The 15,566-nt window shown below is 42.8% G+C and overlaps 1 protein-coding gene across 10 annotated transcripts in view; it reads left to right on the top strand.

The window, feature by feature from the left end:
• Positions 1 to 14,442, top strand: part of LOC134737666 (zinc finger protein 717-like) — a 41,520-nt gene extending 27,078 nt beyond the window's left edge. For 6 of the 10 annotated variants that reach the window (XM_063647261.1, XM_063647262.1, XM_063647263.1 and 3 more), the window contains one exon: positions 6,620 to 14,442. In XM_063647261.1, coding sequence (XP_063503331.1) covers positions 10,553 to 12,313 — 1,761 coding nt within the window. In that variant the 5' untranslated portion in view covers positions 6,620 to 10,552 and the 3' untranslated portion in view covers positions 12,314 to 14,442. Of the gene's footprint in view, positions 1 to 1,591; positions 2,117 to 2,161; positions 3,163 to 6,619 lie in introns of those variants that run through there. The other 4 variants (XM_063647265.1, XM_063647266.1, XM_063647269.1 and 1 more) reach the window with 3 other exon arrangements.
• Positions 14,443 to 15,566: the final 1,124 nt, after the last annotated feature.

The following is a 15,566-nucleotide window of genomic DNA, read 5'->3' as shown; positions in this document are numbered from 1 at the left end:
TATAGTTTGAAGTGGGCTTCTAGATTTGTTCTTTTTGCTTAGTCTTGCTTTGGCTATCAGACTCTTTTTTGGTTCTAGGCTTTTATTACATTAAGGTATGTCCCTTCTATGTCTTTTTTGTTTCCATATGAATTTTTCTGGTTCTGTGAAAACTGATGTTGGTACTTTGATGGGGATTGCATTGAGTTTGTAGATTGCTTTTGGCAGTATGGTATTTTCACAATATTGATTTTACCTATCCATTAGCATGGGATGTGTTTCCATTTGTTTGTGTCTGTAATTTCTGTCAGCAGTGTTTTGTAGTTTTCCTTGTAGAGATCTTTTGCTTCTTTAAGTATTCCAGATGTAATTAAGATTTTGTCTGCAAATATTGCACACAATTGACAATTATAGGAATATACTATTATAATTATAGGAATTATAATATTCCTAAGGTTTTTATTGCAGCTATTGTAAAAGGGGGTGAGTTCTTGATTTGATTCTCAGCATGGTTATTGTTAGTGTATAGCAGAGCCACTGACTTGTGAACATTAATTTTGTATCCTGAAACTGCTGAATTCATTTACCAATTCTAGTAGCTTTTGGGATGAGTCTAGGGTTTTCTAGGTATATGATCATGTCATCAGCAAAGAGTGACAGTTCGACATCTTTACCGATTTGGATGCCGTTTATTTCTCTTATCTGATTGCTCTGGTGAGGACTTCTAGTACTGGGTTGAATAGAAGTGGTGAAAGTGGGCATCATCGTCTTTTTCCAGTTCTCAGGGGGAATGCTTTCAACTTTTCCCCATTCAGTATAATGTTGGTTGTGTGTTTGTCATATATGGCTTTTATTACCTTAAGGTATGTCCCTTCTATGTCGATTTTCCTGAGGGTTTTAAACATAAAGGGATTCTGGATTTTGTCAAATGCTTTTCCTATGTCAGTATTCCTGAGGGTTTTAAGCATAAAGTGATGCTGGATTTTGTCAAATCCTTTTTCTGCAGGTATTGAGATGATCATGTGATTTTTGTTTTTAATTCTGTTTATATGGTGTATCACATTTATTGACTTGCAGATGTTTAACCATCCTGCATCTCTGGTTTCTCTTCAGATCGTATACATCTTTCGCCTTTGATGGTAAATTTTATTTGCCAAGTTGGGTTGCCTAAACACTCTGAATGTGTCTGTGAGGGTGTTCCTTGATGAGATGAACATTTGAATATGTAGACTTAGTAAAGTAGTTGCCCTCCTCAATGTGAGTGGGCCTCATCCAATCCATTAAAAACCCAAATAAAACACAAAGGTAGAGGAAGAGAGAATTCACTCTCTTTGTCTGATGATTTCAGAGCTGAGACATAGATTGAAGTCAGACGTGGACTGTAACTTATGCCATCAGCTTTCCTGGTTCTCAAGACTTTAGGCTTTGACTGGGACTCCAACATTGGCAGTCCTGGTTCTTCAGCTTGCTGACTGCAGGTCCTGGGACTTCTTCGCCTCCATAACCACATTAGCCAATTCCTTACAATAAACCTATATATACTCATGCAACTGATAAATACTTTGTTGTTACAGATTTGGCTACCATGTTCTTTTTGTGCCTATTTTAACAGAGTCTCAGTCATAGCCTGCCTTCATCTCTGAAGGGACCAGGCGACCCACGGAGTGCCTCGGCAGCCTTGTCATTGCATGCAATCTTCACAGACAAGATCTCACTGCAACCACCTTTCTACAGGAGCACAGTTGTGACATTATACTGATGACATCATTCTCAGAGAAAATTCATTTTACACACTAAGGACACACAGATACAAGGAGGCTTACACAAAGGGAATGGACCTTTCCCTAACACACTGGTGCAAGGCCCTGCCACTTTGCTTCAATTCCTGAAAATTCCTTGGTAAACATGGGGCTGCCCTATTCCTGAGACTTTCAAAAAATAGTTATTGATCCTCTCAGCATCCACAATGTTAATACAAGCCCAACAGTGTTTAATTTGTGTTTTGTTTTTTGGAGGCACAGTCTTGCTCTGTCACCCAGACTGGTGTGAAGTGGCACGATTTCATCTCACTGCAGCCTCGACCTCCTGAGCTCAAGCAATTCTCCCATCTCGGCCTTCCAAGTAGCTAAGACTGCAGGTGTGTGCCACGACACTCAGCTAATTTTTTTTTTTTTTTTTTTTTTGGTAGAGAAAAGATCTTGCTATGTTACCCAGGCTGGTCTCAAACTCCTGGGCTGAAGCGATCCTCTTGCCTCGGCCTCCCAAAGTTCTGGGGTTATAGGTGTGAGCCACTGTGCCCAGCCCTTTAATTCTTCACTTGGGGTTCAGGTGACAACATATTTCTTATTTACAAATCTTACTTAATCTCACTGATGCTGTCATTGGCAAACTGACCCACCTTGAAAGAAGCCTCCTTCAACAAGTCTGGAATCTGTCCAAATTTAAATTAACAGGTGCCCCTATGAATATCCTCAGAGAACACACTGTGGATGCTTTAGCAACCTCTTCTCATGCTTCCTGAAGTATCTGGGTTGCATATGGTGGCCATAAGTAGTCCATTGGCTTCTGATGTAAAAAACAAACCTGCCCCTTTTGACCCTGTGCTGTACAGCATCAGGGCAGTGATTGCTGACCACATACTGGACACTCTGGAAACAGAGGGCTCTGCATCCATGTCCACGAGTCTTCATGCCTATCTGGTCATCAGGCCTTGGGAAGTAGCACCCCACAGCCTTGGCACAGCTGCAGAGACCTCCTTGCCTCAGGATGGAGTCAAACCTGGACCCCCTACCATCTCATCTGCAGGAAACCCTGGCCTGCTTCATCCTCAGGCTGTGGTGCTGGAAGTCACCCGTCTCTGAGGCCCCTCGGGATCGACTGAGTGACCAGCAGTGAAGTTCGTCCACCTTCTGAATGAATGCCATCATCAGACATTATGGAGCTCAGTGGGATGCTGCTGCCTTCCCTCCCTTAGCTAGGATGTCCCTGATAAAGGATGACACCCAAGCCTCAGCATGACCGGCCAAACTTGAGGTGGTCATCTCAGCACTGATGCTTGGCCAACAATTAGCCCCATTTGTAAATTTTTACAAACTTTTTGGCAATTGCCAAGAATTGTCCACCTTCCCTCCTCATTGAATTGAAGAAACTTCTTGTCTAATGGATACTCAGAATACAATCAAGGTAACATGCCTTTTTTTTAACCAAGGACATAGTACGGATCTCACAGGGACACTCCTTATCCCCTGCAGAGTTCCAGACACTACTGATGGTGACCAAGGCAACATTTCATCAGAAAACACAGTGCTGGGCTTGTGAAAGTGTCCACTAGAGCTTCCACTGCCCCTATAGGCTGCAGGCAGCTGCTTTAGTTGAGAGATAGACTGAGCTCCTCAAAGAATTCCTATTTAAGTTACAAAGCAGTGAGTGGATGCCCTGCTGGGTTCCACTGTTGTCCCAGGCTTTGATTACTCTAAGTTCATGCTTCTTAGGAAAGTGCACTTTTTACACCAATGCTACACAGTTCCCTCAGTTGCCTTTACTGGACATCAAGGAGTTCACATTTTTGACAACCATTCAGTCCTGGACTGTCCAGGGGTGGAGGTAGCTCCACACAGGAAGCTGCCTGCTGCTTGTGAATCAGTAATATCAGACTTGCCCAACAACTCACTGGAGACATGAAAACCAATGCATGGGGAATGCGTGACGTCACCCAAATATTTATGAACACACTTGTGCTGCCAGAGGCCCCAGATCTCTAAACCAATGCATGGGGAATGCATGACATCACCCAAATATTTACCAACACACTTGTGCTGCCATGGACCCCAGATCACTTTTCCTGTGTCCTGCTAAATAAATGGGGCCAGTAGCTTTGCATCAGCTTCCACATTACATTACTCATAACTGTGGCCTTCCTAATCTCTCATGTCCCTAAGCACTTATTACAATGTCTCAACAGCTTTCTCTCAGCCTCTCAAAATATTAGTCATCATGAAAATAAATGTCTGATGTTAAAACATCGGGGTCAATTGTATTTTGGCACCTAAAATTTCATGCAGCACCCCACCATGTCCTCAGCCTAATGGCTTTATGCCCCCACCAGACTGCAAAACTCAATTAGTCAAGCAGATCCCTGAAGGGACCAGGGTTTACCCCACCCTCTGATTTCTACCAAGTCTGCCTTCCACACCCACTAATCCAGAGTGCAAACCCTGGGTAGACCTGCATAAATGCAGTGTCATCCCCCGCTGGGCTGAGTATGTGTGATGAGTAAATTACTGTGAATTTCATCTGCTCGGTGTTTGTTGTGTCTGCAGCCATTCCCAGACTTCTAGGGCAAGACTAGCTTCTTCACCAATGGGGTGAACAGGAAGGAACCCAACTAGGAATTGCCTTTTTAAAAAAAATCACTTCCCACCCTCTTAATTATGTAATGCATGCATTTTTATAGCTTTTTTTCTCATTCCATTACCTGAGGTCAGCCACTGATATTTAATCCATCCTTAGCCTCGGAGGAGGGCAGAGGAACACTGGTCATATTGATTTCTCTAGCAGTGACATGGTTTCCTCCTGTGCCACTCAAGTTATCTCCTTCTTTAACTTGATGCTCAGTAAGTTGCATTTCACTCATCTTTGCAGATTGTTAGGAAGGTGAGAATCAGCTTTCATTTTTGATGTTGCCATAGAGAAGACTCCATGGTAATGTTTATTCGCACAATCAACTTTTTCTTTTCCCCCAGAAATTGCAAATTCTTATGTGAGAGACAGCTTTCTGGAGTCTGCAAACATAGATTATCGTCTCTCTTTTGATGGCAAACTTCTTATATCCCCACCAACAATAAGATACTTACATATAATTTTGGCATGTCATATTGATTGCCAACTACAAGTAAGAACATTCCTTGATTTTAAATCTAGACTAATTATGAAAATTTGTGTAGTCACAAAAAATTATTGTGTACAAATTTATAGACCTTAGGATTAAATGAGTTACTATTAACTAATATTTATTGTGCAGTTAGTGTATGGCAGAAGCTTACTATGTACTACTTCATTTTATACTTAAAACAATATTCTATGCAAAATGCTATAATTTCCCCGTGCCTCCAATTTGGACATGTTAAAACTGGGTCTCATAAAATTTTCACCCCAGAGTTCTCTGCTTAGTAAGAAGTAGAAGGAAGTCTAAACTTAAGTCATCTGATTTCAGAGCCCATATAGTTAAATGCTCTAAATGCAGCTTCCCATGGTGATGGTGACTATTAGAGCCTGCCACATATGATGTAGGACAGTGCTTCCCTGTAATGTGTGCAAGATTCCCGTGATGATGGTGACTATGAGAACCTGTCAGATACGATGTAAGACAGTGCTTCCCTGTAACATGCACAAGATTCCCATGATGATGGCGACTATGAGAGCCTGTCACATATGATGTAGGACAGTGCTTCCCTGTAACGTGTGCAAGATTCCCGTGATGATGGTGACTATGAGAGCCTGTCACATATGATGTAGGACATTGCTTCCCTGTAACACACAAAAGATTCACCCGGGGATCTTATTAAAATGCAAACTCATAGACCACACTTTGACTAGCTAAGACAAGAGCATTTAAATGGATGTCCAGGTGACAGTGCTAAGATCCTACTGTTCATGTGGGCACTGGCTCACCATATTAATGAAGCTTAGGACCTCCAGTCCATGCTGGAAAAGAAATACAGATACATAGGATGTGACTGTGCATATGGAATATCTGTTATGTTCTCGACATTGTACTAGACACTAGAGATAAAAAGTCAAATATCCCTTGCCTGTATCTGAAAGGAGCTTCCTACACAGTGGCTTCTGACTGCTGTGTATATTTTCTCTTCTGTCCTGGGTGGGTGAGCTCTATCTCAACGTTGGTAACTGAACACTGCCTAGTGGGTTTGACGGGGGAGACCATAGCTGGCTGTGCTACCACATAGCTATGACCATAGCATGTCTCATGTTGCCATTTCCCCCTTGTCGAAAGGCTCCCTCCAGTATCATACATGCTCCCCATTATTATAAATTCTTCCTCCTTGCACCAAATGTTCCTAAATCTTGCAAAGATAAAAACATAAACCACATTCTCATCATATTAGTTATAAATGATGAAAATTCCTTTTATTTCTTTTTTGTTTCTTGCGACGGAGTCTCACTCTGTCCCCAGGCTGGAGTGCAGTGGCGCAATCTCGGTTCCCTGCAGGCTCCGCCTCCCAGGTTTATGCCATTCTCCTGCCTCAGCCTCCCAAGTAGCTGGGACTACAGGCACCTACCACCACACCTGGCTAATTTTTTTGTATTTTTAGTAGAGACGGGGTTTCACCATGTTAGCCAGGATGGTCTTGATCTCCTGACCTTGTGATCCGCCAGCCTCGGCCTCCCAAAGTGCTGGGATTACAGGCATGAGCCACCGCACCCAGCCCAAGTTCCTTACTTTCATGTGTTTAATATTTTCTCCCAATTTATAGAATATATTGATTAAGAATAAATGTTAGCCATGCACATCTATTACAAACTTCATGATATACTTTGCTGTTTTTAAATTTCTTATACTCATAAAATGTGTGTTCTGGACTCACGTTGGCTTCCATTTCTTCCCTCTGGCTTCTATTAGTTTAGGCTATGAGCAGAGATGGACGAGGTGGCTACTGCAATGGATCAAGGCTATGAGCAGAGATGGACGAGGTGGCTACTGCAATGGATCAAGGCTATGAGCAGAGATGGACGAGGTGGCTACTGCAATGGATCAAGGCTATGAGCAGAGATGGACGAGGTGGCTACTGCATTGGATCAAGACTATGAGCAGAGATGGACGAGGTGGCTACTGCAATGGATCAAGGCTATGAGCAGAGATTGACGAGGTGGCTACTGCAATGGATCAAGGCTATGAGCAGAGATGGACGAGGTGGCTACTGAAATGGATCAAGGCTATGAGCAGAGATGGACGAGGTGGCTACTGCAATGGATCAAGGCTATGAGCAGAGATGGACGAGGTGGCTACTGCAGTGGATCAAGGCTATGAGCAGAGATGGACGAGGTGGCTACTGCATTGGATCAAGACTATGAGCAGAGATGGACGAGGTGGCTACTGCAATGGATCAAGGCTATGAGCAGAGATGGACGAGGTGGCTACTGCAATGGATCAAGGCTATGAGCAGAGATGGACGAGGTGGCTACTGCAGTGGATCAAGGCTATGAGCAGAGATGGACGAGGTGGCTACTGCAGTGGATCAAGGCTATGAGCAGAGATGGACGAGGTGGCTACTGCAGTGGATCAAGGCTATGAGCAGAGATGGACGAGGTGGCTACTGCAGTGGATCAAGGCTATGAGCAGAGATGGACGAGGTGGCTACTGCAATGGATCAAGGCTATGAGCAGAGATGGACGAGGTGGCTACTGTAATGGATCAAGGCTATGAGCAGAGATGGATGAGGCAGCGGCTGTAATGGATTAAGGCTATGAGCATCTTGTGAAGTAGGATGTTAAATCTGTAAATATCAGAATGAATCCAAACTTACCAGTTCAAAACTGGATTGTAAAATAGCTCAAAAAAGACTGAAAACACAGCTCTACACATTAGGAGGCTGAGGCAGCAGATTGCTTAAGTTCAAGAATTGCAGACAAGTCCAGGAAACATGGAAAAACCGTCTCTACAAAAAAAAAAATTATTTTTAATTAGCTGGGTATGGTGATATGAGCCTGTGGTCCCAGCTTTTCAGGAGGCTGACGTGAGAGGATTGCTTGAGCCCAGAAGGCAGAGGCTGCAGTGAGCTCTGATCACGCCACTGCCTAGGTGACAGAGTGAGACCCGTCTCAAAAACAAACAAACAAAAATAACAAACAAAAACAGCTCTAAACGAAGGTGGCTAGAAAAGTAGCTCAAGTTGTTCCTGTCTGGTTAAACACAAACATAAATGAACTACTTGTGTGCCCAGTGGCTTCATAATGCTGAGAGCAAAGTCAATTATTCTAGCAGGTTCTAGAAAACTTCATCATATCATGGGGTTCAATGAAAATATCAAATCATAAATATAATAATCAAATCTGAAAGTGAATCTAGTTTCAAAGACCTCAGAAGCCACTGTGTAGGAAGCTCCTTTCAGATAGAGACAAGGGATTATCTGACTTCTCTATCTTTCAATAAGAGAAGATTATTTCAATATTTGAATTAAGATTATTTCAACATTTGAAATAAATAATAAATTTGATTATTTCTCTATCTTTCAGATAGAGACAGGGGATTTTTTGACTTCTTATCTCTGTTGTGTAGCACAATGTCCAGAACACAACAGATATTCCATATCCATAGTCACATCCTATGTATGTGTATTTCTTTTCCAGCAAGGACTAGAGGTCCTAAGGTTTGTTTATATGGTAAGCCAGTGCCCAAATGAGCAGGAGAATCTTAGCACAGTCACCTACACACTCATTTCAATGCTCTGGCCCCTTATCCAGGCTAGTCAAAGTGTGGTCTATGGTTTTGCATTTTAAGGGATCCCCGGGTGAATCTTGTGGCTGTCAAAGGAGGAGAAGCACTGCCCTCAAAATATAGAAAAGGTGAACTAATTTATCGTGGCAGGCTGGCTATTTATTTGTGTATTTATTTATCTTGTTGATGGGAAAATTCAAATTGACATACACAATCACCCCCATAAGGATTTCAGGTAAAAAACAAAGGTTTAGATATCAGATGTGTTTTACAATTACCACACCAGTCTTTTTACTACAGCATCTAGTAGCACATTTCCAATAGATTTAGGTGAAAATTTCTATCTCATGAGCCTTCTGTCAGTGTTTTTAAAATTGGATTCTCTATTAGTGGCCATATTGAATCTCTTACAGGCATCTCACTCAAACTGCAGTCATACTTTCCAATAGGCCCCATAAAAATCCTTGTTCTGGAGCAATCTAATATATTTATCCACCTCGTTAGACACTTAGGTAAGTATAATAATACAAGTTTTGTGTGTGTTTGTGTGTATTGTGTAGGTTGTGGCCTCTTGCTCAGTTTCTGCAACACCCGAAGCTGATGCAAGTTTAATGTAAATAACGTCCAGCAATGTTAGAAATGTTGACTTCTATGAGCCCATCAGGAAAAAAAGGTGAATGTTATTGTAGAGGAAATTTTCATTCTGGAAAAAATGCATACTGTTTAAATATTACTTTCATGCTTTCTGCAGATATTATACACAGATATTATATTCCAAGGGTTATGTTTCAAAGTCTTCAAAAATAGAAAATACATTTTATATTTCTAGCTGAAAATAATAACAGTAATTAGCCTACCTTTGGGGAAATGGATAAAAATACTAACGAACATCACAACTCATTTAAAAGCATAAAATGTGCAATGATTTAAACTACATGTTCTTTCTATGAATCTGCATAGAAATATAGACACATTTGATGAATGCTATTTAAAGTCTGAGTGCTTTGGTAAATGATTCATCTATAGGTTGAAGGGATTACTTTTATCTGCCTTCATAGTGAGAATTAGATTTCTATTCTTTATAAAGCAAGGAATACAGATTGTGCATGGATTAAAAGCATTCAATCCTTAATAATGATGGTAGCTGCACTGCAGAAAAGAAAGCCTGTCAGAGTAACGTATTCAGTTTTACATCATAATCAGAGGTATGTCGATCTCTGTTGAAGGCAGAATTAAAAACGCCTTCAACATTTTTAAAATAATAGATGAAAAACATCTCAAAGTCACTTTTAAAATTTGAATTGATGATTCCACATAACAGGAAAAGGACCAAGAACATCTTAAATACTTCACTATGGAAGTGATGTTTTAAGTGCAATTTCATCAAGGAGAAGTTTTTCCAGAAAGTCTTTTGACCTCAGTAAGAATCTTATTTACTCTGGTAAATAGTTTCTAGTAAAATGAGAAAGACTTGATTTTTTAAAAACAATAAAAAATTTACATGGTTTAATCTAATGTTGTGATTTCGAAAGTACTACTTGTGCCCTTATAGTTACGCATGTGTATTTATACGCATTTTCTTGGCTCATTCAAACGCCAATAAAATACTTTACTATCCAGGCCCCTTAAAAGCCAAATTAATTTTTAAAAGTGAGGATTGTATGTATGCTGTGAGGTGTGCGCAGGTGTATGCGTGTGATGTGTATGTATGGTGTGTGTGTGTCTGTGTGTGTAGTAGGTTCATGGGGTATGTATATGTGTGTATGGTGTGTATTGTGGGTGTTATGTGTGTATACTGTGTGTAGTTTGCGGGTGGTGCATGGTGTGTATATGTGCTGTTTGTGATGTATGTGTGTGTGGTGTGTATGTGTACTATGTGTGGTGTGCGTGTGATATGTGTGTGTGCAGTGTGTGGTGTATGTGATGTGTGTGTGTGGTGCTGGGTGTGTGTGCACTGTGTGTAGTGTTTGATGTGTGATGTGTGTAGAATGTGTGGTTTGTGTGTGTGCACACTGTGTGTGGTGTGTGTGCTCTGTGTGTGTGTGATGCTATATATACGTGTGCAGTGTGTGGGGAGTATGTGTGGAGTGTGTGTTTGACGTGTGTGGGGAGTATGGGATGTGTGTGGTGCTGTATGTGTATGTTGTGTGTGTAGCAGATTCGTGTGTGTTGTGTGTGTGCAGTGTGTGGGGGGGTATGGGTGTGTGCACATTGTGCGGTGTGGTGTGTGGGGATGTGTGCACGTGTGCACATGGTGTGTGTGCAGTGTGTGTGGTGTGTGGGTGTGTGTGTGTGCACATGGTGTGTGTGTGGTGTATCAGGGGTGTGCGTGTGTGCACCTGGTGTGTGTGCGGTGTGTGTGGTGTGTGTGGGGGGGTGTGCGTGTGCACATGGTGTGTATGCAATGTGTGGTGTCTGTATGTGGTGTGTGTACATGTGCACGTGGTGTGTGTGCAGTATGTGGGGGGGGTGTGTGCATGTATACATGGTGTGTGTGCAGGGTGTGTGGTGTCTGTGGGGTGTGTGTGCGTGTGTACATGGTGTGGTGTGTGGGGGGGTGTGTGCATGTATACATGGTGTGCTGCGTGCAGTGTGTGTGGTGTCTGTGTGTGGTGTATGTGTGGGGCGTATGTGTTTGCATACATGGTGTGTATGCAGTGTGTGTGGTGTGTGTATGTACACATGGTGTGGCGTGTGAAGTGGGTGTGTGTGCAGTGTGTGGTGTCTGTGTGGGGTGTGTGTGCACATGTGTGTGCAGTGTGTGTTGTCTGTGGAGTGTGTGCACGTGTGTGTGCATGTGGTGTCTGGGGTGTGTATGCGTGCACATGGTGTGTGTGTGGTGTGTGTGTGCACATGGTGTGTGTGCAGTGTGTGGTGTCTGGTGTGTGCATGTGCACATGTGTGTGCAGTGTGTGTGTGTGTCTAGGGTGTGTGCATGTGCAGATGGTTGTGTGCAGCGTGTGTGGTGTCTGGTGTGTGTGCACATGGTGTGTGTGCAGTGGTGTCTGGGGTGCGTGTGCATGTGCACATGGTGTGTGGAGTGGGTGTGGTGTGTGTGTGGGGTGTGCATGTGCACATGGTGTGTGTGCAGTGTGTGGTGTCTGGGGTGTGTGCGTGTGCACATGGTGTGTGTGCAGTGGTGTCTGGGGTGTGTGTGCATGTGCACATGGTGTGTGGAGTGTGTGTGGTGTGTGTGTGGGGTGTGAATGTGCACATGGTGTGTGTGCAGTGTGTGGTGTCTGGTGTGTGCATGTGCACTTGTGTGCAGTGTGTGTGTATCTAGGGTGTGTGCATGTGCAGATGGTTATGTGCAGTGTGTGTGGTGTCTGGGGTGTGTGCACACGGTGTGTGTGCAGTGTGGTGTCTGGGGTGCGTGTGCATGTGCACATGGTGTGTGGAGTGGGTGTGGGTGTGTGGGGTGTGCATGTGCACATGGTGTGTGTGCAGTGTGTGGTGTCTGGGGTGTGTGCGTGTGTACGTGGTGTGTGTGCAGTGGCTGTGGTGTGTGTGCAGTGCGGGGGGGCGTGTGTGTGCGTGTGCACATGGTGTGTGTGCAGTGGGTGTGGTGTCTGGGGTGTGTGTGTGGTGTCTGGGGTGTGTGTGTGTGCACATGGTGTGTGTGCAGTGGGTGTGGTGTCGGGTGTGTGTGTGGTGTCTGGGGTGTGTGTGTGTGGTGTCTGGGGTGTGTGTGTGTGCACATGGTGTGTGTGCAGTGGGTGTGGTGTCGGGTGTGTGTGTGGTGTCTGGGGTGTGGGTGTGGTGTCTGGGGTGTGTGTGTGTGCACATGGTGTGTGTGCAGTGTGTGGTGTCTGCGTGTGGGGTGTGTATGCGTGTGTGTGGGGAAAAGAAAGAGATCAGACTGTTACTGTGTCTATGTAGAAAGAAGTAGACATAAGAGACTCCATTTTGTTCTGTACTAAGAAAAATTCTTCTGCCTTGAGAGGCTGTTAATCTGTAACCCTACCCCCAACCCTGTGCTCCCTGAGACATGTAATGTGTCAAGTCAAGGTTAAATGGATTAAGGGCTGTGCAGGATGTGCTTTGTTAAACAAATGCTTGAAGCCAGCATGCTTGTTAAGTCACCACCACTCCCTACTCTCAAGTACCCAGAGACACAAAACACTGCGGAAGGCCGGCCACAGGGACCTCTGCCTAGGAAAGCCAGGTATTGTCCAAGGTTTCTCCCCATGTGATAGTCTGAAATATGGCCTCGTGGGAAGGGAAAGACTTAACTGTCCCCCAGCCTGACACCCATAAAGGGTCTGTGCTGAGGAGGATTAGTAAAAGAGGAAGGCCTCCTTGCAGTTGAGGTAAGAGGAAGGCATCTGTCTCCTGCTCGTCCCTGGGAAATGGCATGTCTCCGTGTAAAGGCCGATTGTATATTCCATCTACTGAGATAAGGGAAAACCGCCTTAGGGCTGGAGGTGGGACATGCTGGCAGCAATACTGCTCTTTAAGAAATTGAGATGTTTATGTGTATGAACATAAAAAGCACAGCACTTTTTTCTTTACCTTGTTTATGATGCAGAGACATTTGTTCATATGTTTTCCTGCTAACCTTCTCTCCACTATTACCCTATTGTCCTGCCACATCTCCCTCTCTGAGAATCTCCCGATAATGATCAATAAATACTAAGGGAACTCAGAGACTGGTGCCGGTGCCGGTCCTCCATATGCTGAGCGCCGTTCCCCTGGGCCCACTTTTCTTTCTCTATACTTTGTCTCTGTGTATCTTTCTTTTCTCAAGTCTCTCATTCCACCCGACGAGAAATGCCCGCAAGTGTGGAGGGGCAGGCCACCTCTTCACGTGTGCACATGGTGTGTGTGCTGTTTGTGTGGTGTCTGTGTGGGGTGTGTGTGCGTGTGCACATGGTGTGGTGTGTGCATTGTGTGTTATGAGTGACTGCTTCTCTTAGTATGTGGACATCAGTCTTCCAGACCAGCTTTCTCCATGTGTCTGGGAACATAAGAAACAAGTTTCTGCAATTATTGTTACACAACTTTTCCCGAGAGGGACCAAATCTCTGTCGTGAGTGGGTATCTGCGTCATTGCAGGAGGGAATGTGATGTCCTGGCTTGGTTCACACCCTCTGTGGGTTTAGGCAGGGTTCCTGCTGGATCCCTCACTGTGGCCAGAGAGGGAGGGCTCTGTTTAACCACAGGGAACCAGAAGAGGACTGGTGTGTGGGAAGACCAGGTAATCATAATGGTATTAATAATAGTGGTAATAATACTGTTTTATACATTGTATATGTCATAAGGATTTTAACTTTCATGTAACATAATTGTTGTAAAAATGTCCCCAGTTTGTTTCGTGTCATTTACCTGGTGTTGAAATATGTAAGAATTTATGTTTTAGGTATGTTAGGTTTATTCCTTTTTATATGGTTTCTGTTTGAAATTTTGATTTCAGAAGACATTCATTCTCAAGGTCGTAAAACACACACACATTTAATTTTCTTTTCTTTTTTTACATTTAATACTGTAATTAACTTTTATGTAAGGTGTGGGACCATGATTCAATTCTATCATTTTATATTCTCAAATCATTACCCAATATTTTAATATCATAAATGGAAAAATCGCTGTTTTGTGGGTTTAAAATGTTACCCTGTTAGTAAATGAAATTATACTCAATTTCTGTGTTTTTAATTCTCTTTCATTAATGTGTTTATTTTTGTACCATTTCAAATTTAATTTTGAATAGTCATAACAATCTTAAATATAGTAAATTTTATAATATTGGGTCTCGTGTGTGTGTTCAATAGATGGATTTAAAATCACATTTTCTTGTTCAAAAATATTTTTCTTAGAATTTTTATTGGAATTTGAGCATATTTTGAAATGATTTACAGCAAACTAAATAGTTAATATTGAGTCCTGTCATCCAGAATGTGACATGCAAATTCCTCAAACCTCCTTTAATGCCATTTAGTCAAAATTAATATGTTAAATCAATATAAATTAGTATAAATGAGTATAACTAATGATTAAAATAAATTAATGTGTTTGGCTCCACGTTTCTGTCTTCTGCCTTCTATCACTGATGTTTTATTCCTATCCTTGTTGTTTTCTATAGTTTCTTTTATTATGTCTTTTTCTGTCTTGTGATTTGAAAACTATATGACACATTGTAATGTTTTAATTTTTCTAATTTTTTGCTTTTAATTTTAACTAATTTTATTTTTTAGAGAAGTGCAGGTTCACAGCTAAATGGAGCAGAGAGTACAGACTTCTCATATGTCCCTTTCCCCACACACAGCCTCCCCACTACAGCTTCCTGCCTCACAGGAACACACCTGTGACAACCAGGAACCTACCTTGACCCTTCATTATCATTCAAAGCTTACAGTGCACATTCATGTTTACTCTTCACATTGTACTTTGAGTCTTGACAAAACTATAATGGCAATGGGATATTATTCACTGCTAACAGGAGATGATCTAACAAGCCACAAAAAAAATACATGGAGGAAACTTAAATGCATATTGCTAAAAGAAGCCAATCCGAAAAGTCTATGTACTTTTCGATTCCAATTATATGACGTTCTGGAAACGGTGAAACTATGGGAACAGTAGAAAGATCAGTGGTTGCCATGGTCCAAGGGGAAGGAAGAGATGGATACACAGAGCACAGAGAATCTTCACGGCAGTAAAACCATTCTGTATGATACTATAATGGTAGATATATACATTTTTCAAAATCTTTTAATCCTTTAAATTATGTTGTTTTTTTTTTTTTTTGATGGAGTCTTGCTCTGTCTCCAGGCAGGAGTGCAGTGGCACTATCTTGGCTCACTGCAACCTCCGCCTCCCGGGTTCAAGCAAGTCTCCTGCCTCAGCCTCCCGAGTAGCTGGGACTACACATGTCCACAACTACGCCCGGCTAATTTTTAGTAGAGACTGGGTTCACCATCTTGGCCAGGCTGCTCTCGATCTCCTGACCTTGTGATCCACCTGCCTTGGCCTCCCAATGTGATGGGATTACAGGCGTCAGACACCACGCATGGCCATTTTTGTTTTAAGAACTGCAGACATGCTGGGTCTCCTAGAAGTTTGGTACATAGGATAAGCCAAGGCTTCCTTCAGGAACAGGTTCTCCACCACGTCGCTGCTCAAAGGCTCAGGGCAT

The sequence above is a fragment of the Pongo pygmaeus genome, chromosome 11 (genome assembly GCF_028885625.2).
Source record: "Pongo pygmaeus isolate AG05252 chromosome 11, NHGRI_mPonPyg2-v2.0_pri, whole genome shotgun sequence".
Classification (NCBI taxonomy): domain Eukaryota; kingdom Metazoa; phylum Chordata; class Mammalia; order Primates; family Hominidae; genus Pongo; species Pongo pygmaeus.
Note: the sequence above shows the minus strand (reverse complement) of the source record. Positions and strands in the feature narration are given on the sequence as shown.